At 39.5% G+C, this 22,858-nt stretch overlaps 2 protein-coding genes across 3 annotated transcripts in view; one reads left to right on the plus strand and one right to left on the minus strand.

Annotated features, from left to right (window-relative positions):
• The first annotated feature begins 826 nt into the window (after positions 1–826).
• FANCL (FA complementation group L) lies at positions 827–22,338 on the plus strand. The gene is made up of 14 exons (XM_036381198.1): positions 827–919; positions 2,709–2,767; positions 3,742–3,802; positions 4,554–4,610; positions 6,239–6,336; positions 9,794–9,890; positions 12,521–12,589; positions 18,008–18,158; positions 19,733–19,816; positions 19,921–19,966; positions 20,054–20,135; positions 20,892–21,008; positions 21,297–21,368; positions 21,685–22,338. The coding sequence occupies exons 1-14, from the start codon at positions 827–829 to the stop codon at positions 21,718–21,720; spliced, it is 1,122 nt and encodes a 373-aa protein (XP_036237091.1). The 3' UTR covers positions 21,721–22,338.
• VRK2 (VRK serine/threonine kinase 2) overlaps positions 21,479–22,858 on the minus strand; it is a 36,792-nt gene continuing 35,412 nt past the window's right edge. Inside the window, exon 14 of one of the 2 annotated variants that reach the window (XM_036381196.2) lies at positions 21,479–22,013. In XM_036381196.2, coding sequence (XP_036237089.1) covers positions 21,777–22,013 — 237 coding nt within the window. In that variant the 3' untranslated portion in view covers positions 21,479–21,776. The remainder of the gene's footprint in view (positions 22,014–22,858) is intronic. The other variant, XM_036381197.2, reaches the window with a different exon arrangement.

The raw sequence follows: 22,858 nt of genomic DNA on the forward strand, positions 1-22,858 counted from the left end.
TCACCTCAGGTGTGCTCCCCCCCTCAGGTGTGCTCACCTCAGGTACGCTCCCCCCTCCTCAGGTGTACTCCCCTCAGCGACACAACCCTCCTCTCAGGTGTACTCCCCCTCAGGTGCGCTTTCACACCTCAGGTGTACTCCCCTCAGCCGCACATCCCTCACCTCAGGTGTGCTCCCCCTCAGGTGCGTTCCCCTCAGGTTCGCTCAGCTGTGCTCCTCAGCGACACAACCCTCCTCTCAGGTGTACTCCCCCTCAGGTGTGCTCCTCTCCTCTCAGGTGCGCTTCTCCCCTCAGGTGTGTTCCTCCCCCTCAGGTCGTACTCCCCTCAACAGCACAACCCTCAACTCAGGTGTGCGCCCCCCTCCTCAGGTGTACTCCCCTCAGCGACGCAACCCTCCTCTCAGGTGCGCTCCCCCCTTCTCAGGTGTGCTTCCCTCAGCCACAAAACCCTCACCTCAGGTGTGCTCCCCCTCAGGTGCGCTCCCTCAGTGACACGCACCTCACCCCTCAGGTACGCTCCCCCCTCCTCAGCTGTGCTCCCCTCAGCTACACAACCTCTCTCTCAGGTGTACTCCCCCCTCAGGTGTGCTCCTCTCCTCGTGTGCTCTCCTTTCAGGTGCGCTCGTCCCCTCAGGTGGTGCTGCTCCCCTTAGGCGCGCTCCCCTCAGCGGCACGCGCCTGTCCTCAGGTGCGCGCCCGCCTCGCCGTCGCGCGCCGCCCCTCACGCGCCCGCCTCTCCCTCCCTCCCTTCCCCTCAGGCGCGTGCGCCGCCCGCGGGCAGGGGCGGGGCCTCGCGTTCGAACGGCGGCGGCGCCGGGCGGGAGCATGGCGGGGGCGCGGGCTCTGTTGCGGCAATGCCCGCTGCTGCTGCCGCAGGACCGCCACGGCACCGCCTACGAGGGCTTTGTCACGGCCCAGGTACCGCGGCCCGGGCGCCGCTTGGCCGGCGGACCTTAGTCCGAGGTGGAGGGGGGGATGCTTCCAGCCCTGCCGGGTCTGGGGAGGGAGAGTTCCCGCCGTGCCGCGCCTGGCTCTGAGGGGGAAGCGCTTCCCGCCTTGCCGGCTCGGAGGGGTTCAGCCCTGCCGGGGTTCCTGGCTGAGCTCGCCGGGAATGTGAATTGGGGAGTGCCGTTTCCCGCCGCCGTCCCGCGGGTTTGCCCAGGGAACGGCTTCCTGTTAGGGAAGTTAGTTGTTAGTTGGGTTAGTTGTGCTGACAAAAGTGGTTTTGGGGCGAGGCTGAATGTGCCCGCGTTCATGGCCTGTGGTAAAAGTTGACATAAATGGCTGATGGTGGGTGTTTTCTTTTCGTTTACTTTTGAGGCTTCAGCTGAAGCGGCTGCATCCTCCCTCGGGATGTGGAAAGCGCGGCGCAGGGGGCAGAACAGCGCCTGAGGCAGCGTGAGGAGCCCGGCTTTGCCTTCACTGACACTGTGCAGCTGTGGCTCCTTAAAATGCCACATACACCGAGCTCTGAACGGGTGCACCTTAATGTAGAAATAATGTAGGGCTTTATTCCTCTAAGTAGATGGCAAAAGACGTGGGCTGTGTCCACTAGCATTGTCAGAAATGTAGCTGACATTGAGATTGAAAGGAACCTCAGGAGGTCCTCTGCCTTAAGTAGTTGCTTTAGACCATTTGCATATTTGCATATTCCCGGGTTGGGAATATCTCCGACCAAGAGTGTGCAACCTCTTAGATGGCTTGTTCCAGTTTCTGATCCCCCCCTTAACCATTTAAGGTTTTTTTTCATTCCTTTTAGGTGATATTTCCTGTATTTCTGTCACTAGTGTGTGCCACTCAGATCTGGCTGTACCTTCTGTAGTCATCCATGATCTCTCTTTTCTCCAGGCTAAATAGTGCAAGCTCCCTCAGGCTCTCCTGGCATGAGAGATGCTTTGAGCTCTTGGTCGCCTTCAGAGCTCCTCCCTGGATTCACTCCAGTATGTCCATGCCTTGCTTGTGCTGGGAGCCCAGTACTCCCAACTTCAAGGTGTCCTGAGCTGGGGTAGGGTCTGGAATAAAAGTTTTAAGATCAGTTATCTGCCCCCTTTGCTTCGAGGCTTCACCGACTTTTATTTCAGTTTTATTAAGAAAGTAGAAGGAGAACCTCAATAAGGACTGAAAATACAAGTAGAGGGTATTTAGAAGCTGCCTCATGTGGATTGCACTAACAAGAAAAAAAATTAAATTTATGTACTTGGGGCTGCTTTTGTTTACAGTTTGTAAAACTCTGCTGAAATATGCTGTGGATCAGTGCCCAAGGTTCTTTTTAATGTAGTTGCTTTTATGATAAGCATCTGTTTTGTCTTACTGGAGTTGAAGACAAACTTTCATGTACAGTAGCATGTTTTGGATTAAATTATATGTTTTTGTCTTGTCCAGATTTGGATAAGGTTTATTATTATTATTTTTTCTCCTGAAAGGCGTTATGTTTGCTTTATGAAATGTGATGTACTGAAGAGTTTTTACTGAATATTGTGAATTAAAGGTCAAGAGTACTTCAGCTTCAGAATTAAAATCAACATTATTTGTACCTGTCACTCATACTGCTTTTTATCCCTAAGGAAAGAGATTCTGAATAATATTCCTGAAAGACAGAAAAGACACATTTTCTTTCTTAGTAGCTGATCTGATGGGGAATCATTCCCACAAGTGTCTAATATTTTTCTTTTCTGACCTTCTTATTAACTAAATACTTCTTTTCAAGGGTAGAAACTTCCACATCAGGATACTGCTACCAGTGGATTTGCAATTGAAAAATGCCAGGTAAGAGACTTTTATGGTAGCAATTTCTAAGTGGGATGTAACAAAGTTAATTTTGATAAAAGCAATAATGGATATGAAAATGAGTTATTCTTTTTTCCAATATCAGTGTTATTAATTAATTCTCACTGGTTTCAGCTTAACCTTTCAACAAAATTGCACAGCATCAGTGTTAATAAATGCTGACAATAAGCATTGCCTATATCAAAATATTTTGTTAATTAACTTTGAAACATGTTGTAATTAATTGGTTATATTTACATATATGAAGCAATATACTTGGGAAAAATTATATTTTTTATATAATTTGTATTTATACATCATTTCTATGTCACCATTTGGGAAACAGCAAATTCAGTGCAAAGTTGTAAATTTAAGTAATTATGTAAGCAATTTAAGCAATGATGGTTAACAGAGCTTTTTAACTTCATTTTCTGTTTGCTGTTTCTATTAATTGGGATGACCCAACTTACTTTAAAAGCCCTGTTCTTATTTCTGTGTTTATCCCAGCAGTCTGTGGGAAGTGGGTGAAAGAGGCTAATCCATGTACAGGGATGAGCTTTAACTTTGTATTCCATAGCTCTGCCTAGGCCAGCCCGCTCCAAACTGGGAGCAGATGTGGCATTCCATAGCTTTATTACATTCCAGGCTGGGTAATTAAAACTGCATTACAGGTAACTTTGACATTTTCTGGTTATCACTTTTAAATATTAGTGTATTTTATGAAGTTACACTCGCTTGCAAGAGTGATGTTGTTGTTTTCAGCACAGAATGGGCTTTTGCAGGTTGATGCTTAATTTTTAATGGGCTTTGGCATAGTGACATTTGGAAGTTTTAAGTAACTTTGAACAGAGTTTTAAAGTATTGTTTCCTTCCTTTGTTTTTTTCCAAGAAAAGCTGTTGTTAGAAGGCTTTCTGCTCTCTTTGAAAAATCATGTACTGTGAGTTTGAAATGTGTACAAACTCTGTTTGTCCAGGATAGAGTGCAGCTGGCATCTGAAGAGGATCCTGCACGGCTACCAGCACATTTTAAAGCAGGTATACAAGTTTAAAACCACTTCTTTAAATGTTGTTATTATTAAACAGTCTTAAATCTTTGTTTGTAATGATTCTGTGACATCTTGTGCTTGCACACCTGTTCTAAAAGGATTAAAGAATCTTCCTTTCACTCTAGAGCCAAGATTTATTTTTAAATGTCTGAGGATTTACAAGTCAATATAATGAGAAATGGATGGAATTTAGTAAATATTTATTTTTATTCAACTTTTATTCTTTTTTTTGAGATCAGGCTATAACAATTTTAAATAAATGACTTATGACATTTTACTGGAATTTTTCTTTACTCTCTCAATTAGAACAGATCTTGGGGGTTTTTTTTAATGTATTACTTTTTTACAATTTGTTCACAATGCAAAGGAGAGAATTCACATTAATTATTAATAGACTCAGTTCATTCTTGGGATCTAAATTACATCCCAGTATCCAAAGGAAGCTTTGGAGTGAGGATACAGCAGCCTTGGAGTCCCAAGGAATACTTTGTTTCCAAGGAGGAGCCTTTGTCACAGGTGCTGCTTGAGACACTGTATCTCAGAAAATACATAAATGAGTGCTGCCAGGGGATGTTTCATTCTCAGTAAAGTTTCCTGGAGCTTCTCTTCTGTAATTGGAAAATTTAAACATGTGGAATGCACTTGGGTTTTTTTATGTTTGGTTTGACAATACCAGAAAAAACAGTTGGGCTGAACCACCAGAAATTGCAGAAAATTAACTAATCCTCTCTTTCCTCCAGAGGCTGCACAGCTGCCCAGATCTTGTCAGCTTTATGATGGAGCTGAAAACTGTTTTGGTGAGTGGCAGAATATATGTGTGGGACATGGGATGCTCTTAGAGCTTTGGGTTTCACTTTCAGGGTTTTACAGATTACTGTCCCATAGATATATAGCTTTTTTAAAATTACTATTTTAAGAAGAGGTGATTTTGTATATATGCTGTTCATGTAATAGCTGTATAAATATCCTTTAGGATTTTGAGTGACTGTATTCTTTGGAAGTTGGAAAAGATTTAAAATCCCAGCAAGGGATCTCAGTGTAGAGTCATCCTCTTTGCAGTGATTTTCTTGGAATTCCTGTTATTGTCTAGATGGTAAAGCAGGCTTGTAATTGTACAATGGGCTCTACAGGCAGTGGATTGCTGAAGGTGCTTTCACCTGACTAACAATTTGACAAATAAATGCAGAAAGCTTTTTTTTTTCCCTAATATTTCAGAGGCTGCTGTTTATTCTTCTTTTAAAAAGGTTTTGCAGGTCTGGGGTTGAAGAGTAGCAAACCTTTAATCAACATGTAACTGAGAATTCTTATCTATTAGTAAAACATTATTCTGTGAGCATTCTTGCTGATGAATGCTTCACCCAACCTACTTTACTTTGGGAATAAAACACAGGAAGCATTCTTCAAAACCACAGCAGAAATTCCTCCTAGCGTTACACTGCTGCTCTGCTATGCTTGGAATAGGCCTAAATAAGAATGTCTGGTTTGGAATGCTTTACAGTAGTTATTCCAATCTATTTGCCTACGTACACAAGCACTCAGAAAATGAAAATGCAGTGAAAGTGTAATTCATTCAAAATAGCAAAATAGTGATTCTCACTTACTGCAGAAAATGAAACCACTGACAACGGTGCAGGAGACCTGGGCAGGAATGATTGTTAAACTTGTCTTATAGATTATATTTTCATTTAAATTTATTTTATTTGAAATTATTAATAGTTTTATTCTAAATGTCATAAATGTATGTGTTCTGTAAGCATAGTTTTAGCTCAAATGCACTTTTAAAGAACAAGTAGCACAACACAACTGAAACACATGGTTAGGGCTTATTTTTCACAGTAACATTAACTTTTTGACAAAAAGTTCTTTTTGAAACATTACTACATTCTTGATGAGTGTCTGTACCAAAACTTACTCCAAGGGATCCTGTGATGTTAAAACTGAGAAACTGATTTTGTTTTTTGATTGCTATATAAAGTTTATTTATATATATAGATATATATATATGTATAAATATTAAAAATATGGGGAATATCATAGATATGTTTTCTTTTGTGGCAGTGGAGCCCAGGAGACAGCTGTGGGCTTAATAGAACCTTCCTTTGAAATGTTCTTTCAGTCAAGATGCTTAACTTCAGATTTATTAGCTGAAAAAGAAACACATTTGATATTTGCATCTGAAGACTCCGTTGTCAACATCTGTGGGGTTTTTTTAAATTGCAGATGTTTTCATTACCAGTATCTGAAGTAATTTACCAAACAGCTTCTTTGTCTGCTTTAGCTGGAGGCTATAACAAAACAAATGCAGTGTACAGTTAATTTTACATAAGCTTAATATTTCCAAATGAATTGCAAAAATCACATGGCTAAATAGATGCAAAAATATTGAAATTGCTCTTAATGATGTTTTTAATGTTCTTTTAAACAGGAAATTGCTTTAAAGAACACACAAGACCTGCACATCCCAAGGCCTCCAGAATACTACTCCTGTCTTGTCAGAGATCTAGAAATACTGGGCTGGAATAGGTATGATTATTTTAGTTCTTAACAAACATCATCTTTAGAATATCTGTTGCTCTTTTGTATTTGTGAGCTGAACATATCAAATGTACTTGTTCTGTTCATTTACCCTATTCAGAAACTGATTTTGCTTTGTTTTTAAATTAAAAACACCCAACAAACCTGTATCAACTCTAGGCATATTTTCTGTCTCAAATAACTGAGCTGAAAGGTGATACACTACTAAAAAATAATTTCTTCTTTGACCTGTAAACTACTGGTATATTAAACATATTTAATGTTAATATTTATAGTTCTCTTTTTCCCTATTTTGTACAGTTGGTTGTGACTAACCCTATAGATTGTGGGTGATCGTCATTTACCTTTATGCTTTCATAAAAACATTTCATACTTTTTTTAGAATTAACATAATAATTTTTAAAGAACCTGCTTGTTCAGCACAAGGATCTTCTTAGAGGATTTTATTATTTATTCCACAGAAAGGTAACTCTACCCAAAAAATTCATGAGTGGAGGGGAGAATGTGAAAGGCTCTCAACCCCAAACTTTATCAGGTGTATCTTGTGCTAAATGGAACAAAGAAGCCTTAGGTGTAAGAACAGTTTGGAGTTTTCCCACCTGATTTCTATATAGATAAACAACATGTGATTAACACTAAGTGGGTATTTCAAGGCCCACTTTTGTTTAAAGATTTAAAACACCCTTGAGAAATCAGCTGAAGCTTTTGTCAGTGGTTGCAATTGTTGATATGTAATTGTACCATACTCACATTTCACAGACTCAAATCTGAGAATATTAGGTAAAATTTCATAAACACGTGGGAAGTATATTTTCAATTATGTTTGCTCTCCCAAAATAGATAAAAAACCAAAACACCAATGAAACAAAAAAACCACCCAAAATCTTGAAGAAGGGTTGGGGAAGTCAGTCACTGATCAAAGGACTATGCTGCACATAGGGAATCACATCAGGTTTACTCTGACTTGGAAGGAGAATAACCTGGACAGGCCATGTGAGCTCCATTAGCAAATCACACCTTTGATTTCAGAGTGCTTTTAGCACTGAAGTGACTCTCTGAGGAAGCCTCTTAACTGAGGCTGATTTTGCATGGCAGTTAAGAACATCCTGCAATGATCTTTCAGCAGAGCTGCCTGTGTTTGGTGCTGCCAGTGAGGAGCAATCACTGCTCACACCTTGAGCTTTATTTAAGGATTTTTCTTAGGAAAAACCCTTGCTGCTTGTGTACCCCAGATTTACTCATTCCTGGCAAGTTTTGGGTCATGCTGGGAGCTGACTGCACCCAAAGCCAACTGAGAAATTGAAAGATTTGGGTTGGGGAGAGAGAGATTTTGCTGCAGGAGTAAAGTTACAGGCAAGGCTTTTCTAATACTTCCCCTTAATCAAGCTGGTAGAGCCAGTGACAGTGTCCGGGAAGGCAAACTATCAGCTATAGGACCTGTAGGACTCTTATGATACTCATGGGGATTCAAAAGGGTTGCCATGTTGTCTCAAATCTCAAAGCTCTTATGCATGATACTTCCCCATTTATTTCCTACAAAGTATCTTCTGCTCTTGCCTTCTGCATTTCCAGGGAATCCTGCCTGGTCCTGTGCTCTCAGTCATTTGTGTGTCATGCTGGACTTCAGAGATTTACATGAGGCTTTCCATCTTTATGCTGATTATTTTTATTCCTTTTAAATTTTTTTTTTTCTGTGATAAAATGACAGAGCCTACAGAGGAATAAAAGTCTGTATAAGTGAAATATCACCTATCCTTATATGGTTATACAAAAAATGTGACTTTAAACTAAAAGAATCCATACTTTTCTTATAAATCAAGGTTGAAGTGGTCCAAACAAGATGAATGTCAGAACAGGTAAAATCCCAGACACCTTGGTAGCATCCCTTTAATTTATGTTTTCCTTTGCTGTGGCTCTTTGCAGCACAGTGCTGCAGGCAGCAGTTGTGCTTTGGTGTGGACACTGCTGCATTTTTCACTGCAGTATCCATGCTGGGCCTTAGCTGCTGCTTTAGGAATCCCCCAGCCCAGGAAGCAGCAGATGGAGGGGTGGTATAGAGGTGGTTTCTCATCTTTATAAAACTCTGATGCACTTTTGAGGTAAAGTTGCAACAAAGCAGGAGTAATGATGTTTTTCCCCCCAGTTTGAGGAAGAATCCTCTAATTCTTTCAAAGTATATCAAGTTTAACTGGTTCCAGTTGAATTACACTTTTATCAAGACTTGTCTTTTCTTTCAGCTGTTGTGGAGAACTACTCCCAGAAATCTTCAGGTCTCTTTAATATTGCATTAATCAGCATGAAACATGAAATAATCTCTCTCTCCCTTCTTACTACCACTACTGCTTTTTCCATGAGTATTTTTCAGTTCCCTCCTGTTGAGGCTATTTCTTTTATATAGACAATTTTCTTCTTTTCACTTCCTTCCTAGGGACGTGCAACCCTTTAGTGTACATCTGCTTTTTCTTCCACAAGCCTCTACAACTCTGTTGCCAGCTTCTCTTGAGAGAACCATGTGACTTTTTCTAGTATGTAGTGGTTTAAAAAAAAATAAATGTTGCTTAGGCCAGCAAGCAGATGCTCTCTCTGAACTCTGTTAGGCCTTTCCATCAGTCTGGGTGATAAGTTGTGCAATTATCTTGGACTGCTTTTTATCTTTACACAGGAATGACATAGTAAAAATGCCAAAATATCCACCTGCCCATTTTACTGGTAAATATATGGGGATGTTTGAACCTTTTTGGCAATTGTTGACACTACTAAGCAGAATCCACCTGTAGAGAACAATATATTTTACAATTGTATCCATCTTCATTGTGGTGGGAGACACGAACCAGTGACATCTTAAGCAAAGAGTCAGAAGTTTTAAAACTTTTTCACATTTAGTATGTACTTTCTGCTTGCTAGGGTGCATGAATACAGTGTAAAACTGTCATGAAATGAAGGCAAATCATCATAAATAACTCATTTTGTACCTGTTCAGGTACTATTTTCTGCAGAAAATCAAATTTGGAATATGAACCAATATGCACTGAATTTCCCACAATAATAGTATGGATAATAAAAGAGAACTTCATTGGAGAGAAAAGCAAATCAAGAGCATAAAAATCTCATAGAGTAAGAAACTGCAGAAATGGATCAAAGATTTGACAGGAAGTTTAATGTGTACATAAGTAGAGGCTGACAGGAACATGCTGTGTGTGTCAAAGGTTCTGCTGATGGAAAACTGCAACACGGTGCTCACTGACCACAGCGTGAGCCCTGACACACACTGTAAATAACCCTGAGATATATGGCTGCATTAAGCACTAGCCTGGTGTATTAACAGCAGTAAATCTGCAGCAGCAGAAATGCTTGGCATATAGGTCTCCTTCTGATTAATATTTGTAACAGACTAATCAGGGTATTGCAAACTGCAGGGCTCTGAGAGTTTTCCTCTCTCTTCCAGAGTGGCCTATGTGGACACTGGGCTGAGCACAGTCAAGTTAAAAGCTGAAGATTCTTGTGGTCGGCAGCATCTCATCACTCTCAAGTTAAATGCAAAGGTAAATTGATGTGGGGCAAAATATCTTGAGGCTTCCTTGAAATATATCGATTTTTCTTAATTCATTGGGATTTTAGAGGGTTGGTTTGCTTGCTGGTGTGTCTGTTCTGCAAAGTAATAGGTCAGTTAATTTTTTTTTTCATGAGTTTTCAGGCTAACTATATTTAAAATTAATATTGGATTATGGTTATCTGTAAGATGCATCTGTGCATTACATGAAAAACACTTTGATATTGTACTCATTTTACTGGATTACTGACAAAGCCATCTGGGAGACTTTCCTTCATTATCACTCCATCCAGAGACTGTGCACAGAACAAGAATTAGAGGATGTTGGGTTAGTTATTAACAAGTCTTGCTGTTAAAGTCAGAGATGTAAAGATTTATGAAAAACTGAAGTCAGTCAGAAAAATTATTTCTTTTTAGTCTAAATAAATGTCTCATTTTGACAGTACTTGCAAATCAAACCCATGGCATTTGCAGAAACAGAAAAAATTTAATTCTTCCTGGTACTTATCACTGAACTCAAATTACAACATTTCTTCTTAGAATGTCTCATTTCAAGGCATAAATCTCCCACCAGAGACTGTGAATATCCAGGCTGTGTGGTGGCAATTGCCTGGCAATAACTGTTGTCTTCAGAAAATAAGTCCAGGGGAAAAAGGGATCTAAAAGTGTCTGGATGTTGTTGCTTGGGACTATCTGTGGTCCATCCTCTCAAGTTTTAATCTTGAAAGCATGAGGAAGGGACATGGTATTACAGGATGAAATCTACCCTCACAGGCATCCTGTACTCCTTCACAAACCAGGAGGTTTTTTAAAAGTTTTTTAGTCTTACATTACATGAACAAGCTTTACCTTTGTAGGGAAAAATACTGTTTGGGAGTGAGTGTTGCTTAAGTGGATTTTTAGAAAGAGTAAAACTGTCCTACATGCAGAGAGTAATGAGTCCATAATTAATTTGCTAGTCAGGCCATTATTAAATACACTGATGAAAAAATCCATCTGGAAGTACAATTATGGGCTATTTAATGTGCAAGGAGAGGAACCAGGTTTTGTTGTTTATAAGGGATAAATATGCTTTGTGTGACACTAGAAATTTGGTGCAACCTGTTGCCCTAAGGCTTTTTTGCTCTTAGGACAACAAAAGTAAAGTATTTTAACTGTTTGAAAGTATAAAAATGCAGAAAAAATTACAGTGCAAAATTAATTTTTCCCATGCAGCTGCCATGGTCAAACTGGCACTGGTGCATTGGCTGGTTCTGTTCAGCCTTAACTTAGCAGTGTCCTGAAGGAATGGAGATTCCCATTTTCTGTCCTTGTACAAGCTTGTGGGGTTTTTTGATAGTAATAAAATAGCTGAATACTCCTCATGGCAGAAAAAACACCATCTAACAACTAAAGATGTATAGAACAAAAAGATTAGATTATCAGACTTGGCTGTTTTAATAAGTGATCATACTTTTCTTTTGTTTTCATTTTTTTTCATTTTGTTTTCAAGTGTTTTTGATGATGAAGGATCAATTGCTTGTCCTTTTTAAACCATATCTGGCATTTAAACTTGCCAGACACAATCTGTGTGTGAAATACTGTTTTGGTGACCTGGGGATTTGATTTGCCTTCATACACACAGACACTGCATTTGAGAAGATTTGGCTGAAGTCTTTTTTGGGAAGGCATTTCTTTTGATAACATGCTTTAATAAAAGTGTGTTTATTTCTGTTATGCTGTTTCTTTGATTAAGATCAGTGCAGGAGCATTTCAGACCCCAAGGCTTCAAATAGGCCACTGGAAGGATTTGCCTGATGTGCAGTAATTGAGACACTTTGGTAATTATCTGAATGATCTGGCAAGGGCTATGAAAATGCTTTCTCTAGATAAAGTTAGCTGCATGCTCAGAAAACCAATATAAATATTGTATTTAATAATTGCTTAAATTGGCCTAAGAAAGGTAGGATGATTTCTGACACACACATTTGGTTGTAACTGTAATAAGCTGTCATGAAGTTATCAAACCTTTTGTAGTTTAGTTTTTTGTTTGGTTTTTTTTGTTTTTTTTAATACAGCCTTTTAAAAATTTTTCTTATTGTTATCTCTTAATTTGGATAGAGGGTTTTTTATTATTTTGGGTCTATGTTCACTCATCTCTTTTTAAATAGTTAAGTACTCTGCATTACTTTCAGTTTTAAAAAACAAAATGTTACCATTCAGAACAAATAGTTCAGCTTAAATGAAAATTAGTTCTTGACTCATGGAAGGGTTGTTTGATTTTTAAGCTTTGGTTTCTAGTATGTATAATTGAGGAGAAATTTTAAAAAATATTTCATGTTTTATTTCTTAAGGTTTCTTTAATGTTCCTTTGTGACCACTGAACACAGAAAATTGGGATTCTCCTGCCTTTACTAAATACTGATGTATAAAACATTTACATGTAGCTTTCTTCTTTAAATGATAATTAACATTCATAACTATTCCTGAAAATGCTTTACATACTGTTTCCTCTCAGAGCCAAGTTCTCAAGATGCTTGAAGTGCTCATATTTTGTTATCAAATTTGGCAGCTGAGTATCAGTCTGACTTTAAATCACTAACGAAAAAAAATCCCAAACTCTCTTTTCTTTCCCTCCCTCAGTATCCCACAGAACCACCAGATTGCCTTGTGGATTTTCCTGTTCCATTTGCTGTTTCCTGGATGCCACAGGTAACTGCTGGACTAGGCAGCTTTTTAAAATAAAAATACATATGCAATGGAGGGGTGGTAACAAGGGGTTGGCTTTGGTTTTTAACTCCAGCTTTTCTCCCTGTGTGCATTTTATTTCTGTACATGCTCATGAAAATGGAATAGCACTGCATTCCATATTCTTATCATAGTACCTTAAATATCTTCCTTGCCATGAGATGTATCTTGCATGTTGTGTGTACTGGTTGGGGCTTTTTTAAGCTGTTCATATGACAGAAAATTCTCTAGGAATTATGGTGGGAAAGTGAAAAGGAAGTGAAATGTAGAAAAAATTATTGTCTTCTAGAAAAGAAACACCCTCTGAAGTTGACAGACATTGAAAAAAGGAGTTAGTTATCCTATAGAGTTTTCATAACTTAATGAAACTTTTCCAGTTATAATCAATGTAGGAAAGTATTTAATGAAATTCTAATTTCGTAGTTTAACTGATATTGCTGCTATGAAAAACCACAGTCTTTTGTGTTTCACATTATTTCATGTACCTTTCTTCCTGAATAGTGCATGTGTGCTTTATTAAATGAATTTAAATGTGACCACTCAGATACAAGTTAATTTGAATTATATGTAGAAAATAATTAATATTTCATTTAAATTGGGAAAATAGTTTTTACATAAATAATTATATCTGATAATTTTAACTCTCACAAGGATTTCTACCCAGCAATAAATAAAACTTACATAGGGAACATGGCTGGGAGGTTTTTTAACCTCCCAGGATGAATTTAAGCAGGATGAATTTAAGCTGGGCATATAATTTTTCTGCAGAGCTCAGGGTTCTGTGTGTCACCTCAGACCCACTAATATTGAGAGAAAATAACTGCAAGGATCAACCACTGCAAATGAAAAATGTATTTATTTATGTAATTTTAGGTTTTGATTCTCTGATATGGTTTGGAGCAGTTTAAATAAATGTTTTTCCCTTGAATTTTACTGGAGTCCCTACACTCTGGCCAGGATTTCAAGTGCTGTTTTTAACCTCAAACTTAATATATTTTCAACAGTGTTTTATTAATTTTACAGCCTTGCAATTTATGTTGCCTCAAATTAACAACATTTCAAACATCCCTGACTGTGACTGCTTCTCTGTGTTTACTGTTAGTAATTTTAAAGACGGACTCATGTTTTAATAAAATGTTCTGGAAAAACCTGACATGGAGCAGCCTTGGACAAGTTGAAAATGGGGGTGGATATACTGATACTGGCACTACAGCCAAGGAAAAATCCTCTGTTAAAAATACAACACTCTGATGCTTAGAATCTTCTTCCAGTTAGAATTACCTGGGGACTACTTTAAAACATGAACAAAAGGTGTTTGTGTGTAAGGGAAGAGCCTGTTCTGGAATCGTGAGACACTAATTCCAGCTGCAGAGAGCCTGCTCTACTCCTGAACCAAATACCAGCGGACAGAAATGCTTCAGCTGTACAGCAGCTTTTGCAAATTGACCTTTTGTGTGGGGGTGACATGAACCCAACACTTGTGGGGACAAATGGCTTTGGTAATTGTGTAAATTGTGTTTATTTTCCAAATGTGTGGGAATCACTGTGGCAAGCAGCCCTCACACCGTGATAAAATATGGGTTAAGCTTAGATAATGCTGCAACACCACTGGCAGCAGAATTCAGCAGACACTCAAGTGCATGAAAATTTTGGTTCCTAAAAGGGAAAAAGAACAGGCTACACCTCTGCTCTAGTGAAATAATGTGGTGTTTTGGTACCAATTGGTCTTAAACTTTTATTATTACACCTTTAAAGTATAAATTGACAAGGCTTAACTAAATTGGTGCAATGGCACCATTAGAATATAAACTCCTATGAAAGAAAATATAAATAGATTGCAGGTAATTGATTTTTCTTTCCCACCCCCTGTGTGTGCTGCTGCCTATTTCAGGCTCATGGATTTTAAACTTGAGGGGTTGTTGTTTTTTTTTTTTCCTTCTTCTTTTTTTTTTTCCCTTCCGTATAATAATAGACATGGCTTTATGGCATCCATATTAAAAATGGGTAATTTTCCTTATGGTCCCTGTCTTCCTGCTGGGTTGATAATGTTTTGATGTATTTTTCTTTTGCTCTGATGAGAGGTCTGCTGCTGCTGCTCTGACATATTCATTTGGATGAATAATTATAACTTGCACAATGTCAAGCTGAAGATGGTGGGGTTTTGTGCGTCATGACAAGCCCAGTAGCCAGTGCAGGTGTCTCACAGCATGAGCAGCAACAGCCAGTGGATTCTGGCTCAGAGGAGACGTTTTAGAGTAGTAAGAAATCAGCACCAAGGGCAATGCTGCTGCTGCTGCTCCTGCTCTAAGTGCCAAATAAATGCAGAGTGCTTCTCAATGACAAGTGCAAGAACATCTACTTATTTCTGTTATAGCCTTTTTCTAAAGAACCAGATAAATGTGCTGTCTCCAGTTTTAGCACACGCTGGAAGTGCAGTTCTGCAGATTCAGGGTGTCTCATGTCAGGGTGAGGTTTCCAGGCTGACCACTGCCCACCTGGCTGGCTACATGAAGGTCATGGGAGTGGAAATTAATGACTAATGAGGTCATGCAGCAGCCAGCAAGGAAACGGGAATGCAAGGTGCAGAAGGTGGAGTGCTGGGAATGAGATTATTCTTGGGTTATTTAGATGAAAACACAATAAAAAGCATCGTAATTGTGCTTTTTCTTGGCAAAGGAACTTCACAGGCACCAGCTGTAAATGCAGAAAATGGAGATGGTTGACAAGACACTTTATAAAGATTTCAGGCTTGTGTCTTGGCTTGATTTCTGTTAAGGAGAGGGGAAATTGCTAAACTGCTGTTGATGAGAAAGTGTTTCCAAACAAATCTAAGGAATCATAAATTCTTTAGGTGGTCCCTTTTCCATTTTATGACTGTTTGCTTTATTAAATTGTATTTTATTTATTAATTCGTGAAGGGCAAGAAGGTAATGGTACCTATAGTTTAGGCTATTTCACCTTTCTTATTAGGGGGCTTTGCAGTTGTTTTAATTTTGGATAAACAAATTTTGTGTTAGGAAGAATTTTAGCCAAAAAATCTCAGAACAAAGATTACATTTTTATCTGTTTTTGAAAAATAATTTGCAATCAGTTGTTCTGTATTTATCTTAATTGGAACTTTTTTTACTACCATTTGACTACTATTTAGTTCATCCAGGATTTGGAGCAGATGCTTGAAATTTGGCAGAACAGCCATATAGGTTACAGCACTTCTTAGGAGTTCCTGAAAGGCTTCATTGGTTTTTTGGCAGGCAAAGACTCGAGATTTTGTCTTTATTCTTCCCAGCCTCTGTGGCTCTAGAAATGAGAACCAAGAGTAGAGGGAGATTTTTTTCCCCATTTTTTCTTATTCCTTTGATTGGAGGGAATGGTGTATGGGCAATAAGGGTGGGCTTGGGAGAATGTTTGAATTGGAGAAGAAAGGAACTGGCATGAGGAGGTCCTGGTGATGAGGAGGAGATGAGAGTGCAGAGGATAGAAATGGAAATAAAGAGGTTGAGAAATCTCATTATACTTTCCTGGTAAAAGAGAAGGTGTGTTCTCCTTGCAGACAGGGAGGTCCAGGGTATCTGATTTTCACATCCTGGACAAAGTCAGTGGTGGGAATGGATGTGGGATCCATGGATCTGATAACAGAGGTGACATTGGGGTCACAGTTCCGAGGACCCATCAAAGCCAGTGTGTTTATGGAGGATGGAGGAACCAGTTTGGCTTTGTGAGTGCTTTTACAGCGAGGGTGAGCAGCACTGACAGCCTGAATGAGGAATGTCTTGTTTTCCAAGGAATTTTGACATATTTCACACAAATTCTAATTCGTTTGTACAAGGGGGACCAGGAAACAGAGTTGTGCTGTTTGACGTTATTAACAATGGTCCCTGGTGTAATTTAGACCAAAGAAAAGTGGGATCTCAGGCTGTTCTAAAAGTGCTGGGCTACGACCAAAAATTAGTTGGTTAATCAAATAAAAAGGAATCTTGGAGTTTTCATGGTTTGCATGACAAGCAGGTGATGTATTTAAATAGCTATAGATGCATTTATGTATAGAGCAGGAGACAGCTGGCAACATCAGTGAAGCATGCAAATAAGATCAAATGAACAGTGTAGAAAAAAAAAGGATTTAACTACCTTTTTAAGGAACATCATTGAAAAATTACAATTAGTATTAAAATTAATTGGATTTTAAAACTTATCTGTGGGTTATAATCCCTTGATGTTTCCTTTTTCTAGTGAAACCCTTTGAATTCCCGGAAGATAAAGATAAAAATGATTATTAGAGGATTTATCTGTATGTGATATAGAAAAATGTAAAAAATCAAAATGGAAAGCAACTGTTGCAAGTACCAGAAAATTATGCTATTAATTTAAGTGTCATCAGAGCACAAAAGATCACATTTCAGGACTGTGTGAAAATTATTAAAATACTGGAAATAATAGTACTTAAGATGAAGATACTATACTCTAAGATGTGGTTAAGTGACTGACACTATTATATCACTTCAGGTATTATAAAAGTAACAAAATGCTTTTAAAGATAATAAGCGTTACATTTTGAGATTGGCAGAATTCACACTTCTCTGCTTAGGTGCTTTCCTACTTTAATATAATTTAACAACAGCAGGAAAAAATGTAGCATTTTATTTCCAAGCTACGCCGGTTCCTTCTAAAATACACAGGCACAAAATATAAAAAGTTATTATGTAGAAAAATTCTATTTCTTCATCGGAGAACACTCAGATAATTTGCTGCTCTTTGTCCAGGTGAGAAAGGGAGAATATAATCACTACAGATTAAAGGAAACCGTTCCTTCTGTATTTTGTTTAATTCATAGAAAATACCTGTCTGAGAGCAGAATGTTTAATTTGCTTTTTCTTTTGGACCTCAGAATATCTGAAATCTGTCCCTCGATGGGCATCTGCACCTGCAAAGGATTCCCTTGACCACCAAATATTTTCTCTCCTTGGAGAAGTCTTTTCCTGGGGAAATGGTGATTTCTTTTTGCCCACTGATAATTTCAAAAGATTTCTTGAGCGTTGCTGTCCTGTATATTGTCCTGTCTAATGAAAGATATTTCTGATTCTGTGCAATCCACTCTCAAATATTGAAATCCCCCATGTGTAATCCTCTGCTTATTAAATGGTTTCTCCTTTTTATGCCTTATTTACAGGGTTTGAAAGCTGATCTTAAGCACCTGTTTTTATACTGCTTAATTTTGAGATAGTGATCAGGTTGTTAGGTGATATTCCATGTTTTATGCTATCACAATACACTGGGACACACACGTGGATTTCAACACTCCTTAAATGAATAAATTGGTTTTTAAATATTCTCTCAGGCTGCTGGTGGAAACTCAATGAAATCTGTTTAAATTTCTTGTTTTCTTAGAACTCCTTAATGGACATTTACAACCAGTTCCTGGCAGCATTGGAATCCCTGAAGGAATTCTGGGATGCCCTTGATGAAATCGATGGGAAGACATGGGTGCTTGAGCCAGAAAATCCCACACGGAGCGCTACAACCAGAAGAATTGCAATAGGTAGGAAAAGATTTAAAGGGATACAGTGGATTTGAGAACTAAAACTCAGGGAGCTGTTTTGTTTTGCTTGTCTCATCAGATGGTGCTTCTTTGGGTTTAGGAAAGGAAAGACAGCACTTAACACCAAAGATAGAACTCCTCTTTTGCATATTAAAAAAATAACAGAATGCTGATCCTGTTTGGGAAATTCATTACAACTTTCTGGTGTCAGATAAATGAAAATTTCTGCAGGAAAATGTTGTGTATTTGTGAATTATGAACATGGAACTGTCAACAGCTGAGCTCTTACATGGTAACCTTAGAAAAATCAGTATTTGTAAAAAAATCAGATTAGGTGAAGCCCTTACCTCAGTCACAAATTCCAGAGTTTTAAACTTTAGATTTATCCTGTCCTGGAGTGGAAGGATTATTAGAGTGCAGCCCAAAGGGAAAAAGGGAGTTAAAGGAGGCAAGGGGAAAGGATAGAAATAAAAAAGAAATGAGGCCTCCCTGTCAAGACCTCAGTTGTAAAATGTACCTCAGTTTATATGCTGATGTCTGGCATTTTAAGGTCTTAACATACATAGGAAAAGGAAATTTATAAGTATAAAAATCCACATCACCAATAGCAAATTATAGAAATGTGAGAATACAGAGTGGACCCACGTTGTCCCTGACAGCTGTAGAGGCAGGGAGGAAGGAGCTGGAGGGAAGGACAGGAAAAGTTCAGCAAGTGGCTGGAATGGCGTGGGTCAGGCACCAGTTTGTGTGCAGTCAGGGGGGCTTTGTCCTGGTCCTGCTGCCCTTTGCTACAGGCCAAGGAAAAGGGAAGAAAAGCCTCAAAAAGTGCCTCAGAGCAGCTGAGCAGAGGAGGGACAGGGCTTTGAGCCCTTTGTTGTCAGGCACAGAGAACCCTCAGCTACCACTGAACTTTGATTTCATTCATTCCCACCTCTTCCAGGATGGAAAGCTTAACACAGCTTTAATTACAGAAAAGGTTGGGTTTTACCTGGGCTTGTTCAGAGGAGACTCTGCTGTGATGTTTTGGAGCTGCTTCCCTCTGAGGAACATCCCCTTCCAGGGATGGTGGGGGTCTTGTAAAGCCAAATATTTGCTGTTTCAAAAATACAGCGTTGTTGTCTCAGTCCTGGAATTTGCTGGGGAGGGGACTGACTTCTGCTGCTAATATTGGGTTTGGGTTTCTCTTTTTGACTAGAAAAGATAAAAATGAATTAGTAAGTTACATGTCTCTACCTTTAAAGTTTCACCAAGATTTTGGATGGATGTTGTCATCGAGCTTGGGTTGATTATGCTTCTTTCTGAATAAATGTAAAGGTTAAGCCAAGTTTAAAAGAAACACAAGCCTGACAGGTTTAATTAATTAAGTTGCTACTTTTAATTACACTTTGTGGAAATGTAAGTATTTGCTATATACTGATATTTTGTACAATCATTTGGGTACCTCCCAACTTTGTTATTATTTATCCTAACGAAAACCAGCCTGAGTTAACCAATTTAAAACTGCCTTTAAAAATTGTTCCTTTTTCAAATCCTTGACTGCAAAGCTTCCCCATGGCCTTGCTTTCTCCTTTCAGGGAACAATGTCTCAGTGAACATAGAGGTTGATCCTCGCCATCCAAACATGCTTCCAGAGTGTTATTTCCTTGGAGCAGGTCACGGTAAGGCAGCAAATTCCACTGGTTTCTCCTCTGGACTCAGATCTCCACCTGAAACCAGGGAGGCTCACTGTGGTGATGCCATTATTCCTGTCTGTTGTTTGCAGAAGTGAACCCTCTGAGAACTAAACTCAACAACAACATGCACTTGTGGTGAGTGGCCCTGGTAAAGCAGGCTGGAAACCCAAATGGTGTTGCCATTCCTCATGTGGGTTTTTCTCTCCCCTCTCCCACCCACAGGGATCCAGAAGTCAGTTTGTTACAGAACTTGAGAGAGCTCCTAGGAATTGATTTTCCATCTCGTGCTGTGTTGGAAAAAAGTGTAAGTTGGTTTTGGTTAACGACCAGTCGTTATTGCTGAATAAGTCACATTTAAATGGTCACTTTCTAAGAGCCAGGGACAATCAGGGACTTTTGAGAGGTAATTGGATTAATTCATTGTCACAAGGACTTCTGAACTTCAAGCAACAGTTGTCAGAGCTTGTTAACCTTTGATTAGAGGTGCACACTTCCCTGTGGCCTTCATAGCAGTGAGGGCACTGATAACAGGCTCCACTATTAAAAGGAAAAGAGGATGTTCCACAGTGGCTAATGAGATGTGGAAAATCCAAACATTCTGTTATGGATGTTGATGACTTCAGTTCTAATTAGGTGGAACTGCTTAGAGGGGACGAGAGGCCATCCAAATACTGGTGCATTTCAAACAAACTGGGAACTAATTTTTGACAATGCTTTAACACTGGATTACGAGCTTTGCTTTCACTCAGGAAGCTTCTATATTAAGATCTGATCTGTGTCTAATGACACATCATAGTGGTTAATAAACAAAAAGTGCTCAAAAGTATGAAAATGCTTGCTGAATGAGATGTAATTCAGTAAGGGATGAAACAGAACCCAGTCAAGTCTTCCACACCCGGAACCCAGTGTCACTCTAAGCCATTGTGGCATAAACGTGTATATCTTAAAAGCAAAAAACAGTAATTCTAGCCAACAAAAACTGCAAAAGCAAAACCACAGGTGAAGCTGTTTGTGTGTGAGCAGCCCAGCCCTGCCTTTCAGCCGTGCTGTTGTGTTGCAGGACTTTGCCAAGGACTGTGGGATCTGCTACGCCTATCGGCTGGAGGGCAGCGCGCCCGACCACGTGTGTGATGATCCTCGCTGTGGGCAGCCTTTCCACCAGGCCTGTCTCTATGAGGTAAAGGGACCAGGGGCACAAACTGGCATCAACTGGCTGGCACCTTCTGCACAACAAGCACTGGCCACTTGCATTCTGCATTAAGCGAGAGCCCATGAGGAACATTGTGGCAGTCACGTGTCCTGTCACCCCCAATTCCTACATGAGAGCTCTCTGGGAAAGGGAAGCACAGGCTGACTTTGCATGCACCCTTTCAGATGTTCATCAGCTGAACTCTGGTAATTAATAGATGTTTCTTTAATTGGAGATGAAACCAACGTGACTTTTAACCCACTTCTTGTGTTGCAGTGGCTACAAGGCCTTCCTACCAGCAGACAGAGCTTTAATGTCATCTTTGGTGAATGTCCCTATTGTAATAAGGTAAGGAAAGCCAAGGAGTAGGAGTGAGCTAGAGTGGAAAAGGCAGATGCATCAGTGTTTAACTGAAAGTTTTCTGACACAGTATAAAGACAGCCCCACACTAATGCCAGGGTAATTAAAGACCACGCTCCAATGTATTTAATACTTTTTAAATGTCGTAACAAAAGGTTCAGTTACAAACAACAAAAAGAATCTCAACATTTATAACAGAAGCCAACACAAATAGTTCAGAGATTCCATAACTATTGAGTGCAGATGAGAACTTGCCTGTACGAGACATGTGCTGACAGGATTATTTAAAAACTTTTTTTTCAAGCCCCTGACACTGAAATCTTCAATGAAGAAACTCTAAAAGCTGCATGGTGGGAGCACCACTGCACTCCCACTGAAGACACAGGAAGAGCAACATCAAAGCAGATACAAGGACAGGACAATGAGCAGCAGAAGCACCAGAACAGCTGCAGTGTAGGGGTAGGTTTGATCAGCAAATGCCAGCCTAAACACAGCAGAGAGAGAGGGAGTGGTGTCAGCACCAGGCTGGGATGCTGCTGCAGGAGCTGGAGCTACGAGGTGATTGTGTTTCTTTCGGAATTCTGAGAGTATTCTGTAGGGGTCAAATGGTGGCAGCTCTCTTGCAGTGTCTTCCTGCAGGGGAAAAATAGCTGTGATTATAAACCTAATATGAAGTGAGATGTGAATCAAAAAACCAGAGATGCCATTGAGGTACTTAAGTTATCCTAGAGAAAGCATTACAGTCCTTACAGAGTCTTACCTCTGGAATTTGCACTTGTATGGATAGTGTATGGTAAGTGTGTAACATAAGGCATGGTTAAACACCTCCCGAAGAGACATAGCTCTATTTACTATTGAAGTCTACAGCTGAAATTCTTCTTTATCTTTGACTTGTTCCTAAAAATGTTTAATATATTCAGTCTCTCCTGTGTAATAAAGGTTTATCCTGGAAAATCAAGACATGCTTTTAAGGGTGAAGGTGCTGGTTTGATTTGTGTAAATTTTGCGTTTCACAGTGAAGCCAAACTTCTGCCCATCACAAGGAACAAACTTGTACAGTGGGGCTTGTTCTGGCTGGCCAGGGGTGCCAGGGCTGTTCTACATCTCAGATGCATTTCAGACAGCAATGCTGTCCTTGGCCAGCATTGTCTTCCACCTCTGAAAGGGATCCCCAAACACCACAATCCCACTTCTCACTTAGCCAAGATTTGACTCTCTTTTCAACTGTCCCTTAGTGCCAGGGACAGCTCTGGTTTCCTACAGAGCTTTCCATTACCAAGCTCCTGAATTACATGAGAGGAATTTTGCAAAATGAAGCTAAGAGAATCCTCCCTTTCTTCCTTCTCCACTTTCTCATTTGAATGGCTTAAATGTTATCTGACACCCATTTAAAGTCCCCCCTACTATGCAGAATGGTTCTACATAGAAATAACACGTTTAATCCTATTGGAATAGCAACTTTTCCATTAGAAAAACTA

Source organism: Molothrus ater, chromosome 3 (genome assembly GCF_012460135.2).
Source record: "Molothrus ater isolate BHLD 08-10-18 breed brown headed cowbird chromosome 3, BPBGC_Mater_1.1, whole genome shotgun sequence".
Classification (NCBI taxonomy): domain Eukaryota; kingdom Metazoa; phylum Chordata; class Aves; order Passeriformes; family Icteridae; genus Molothrus; species Molothrus ater.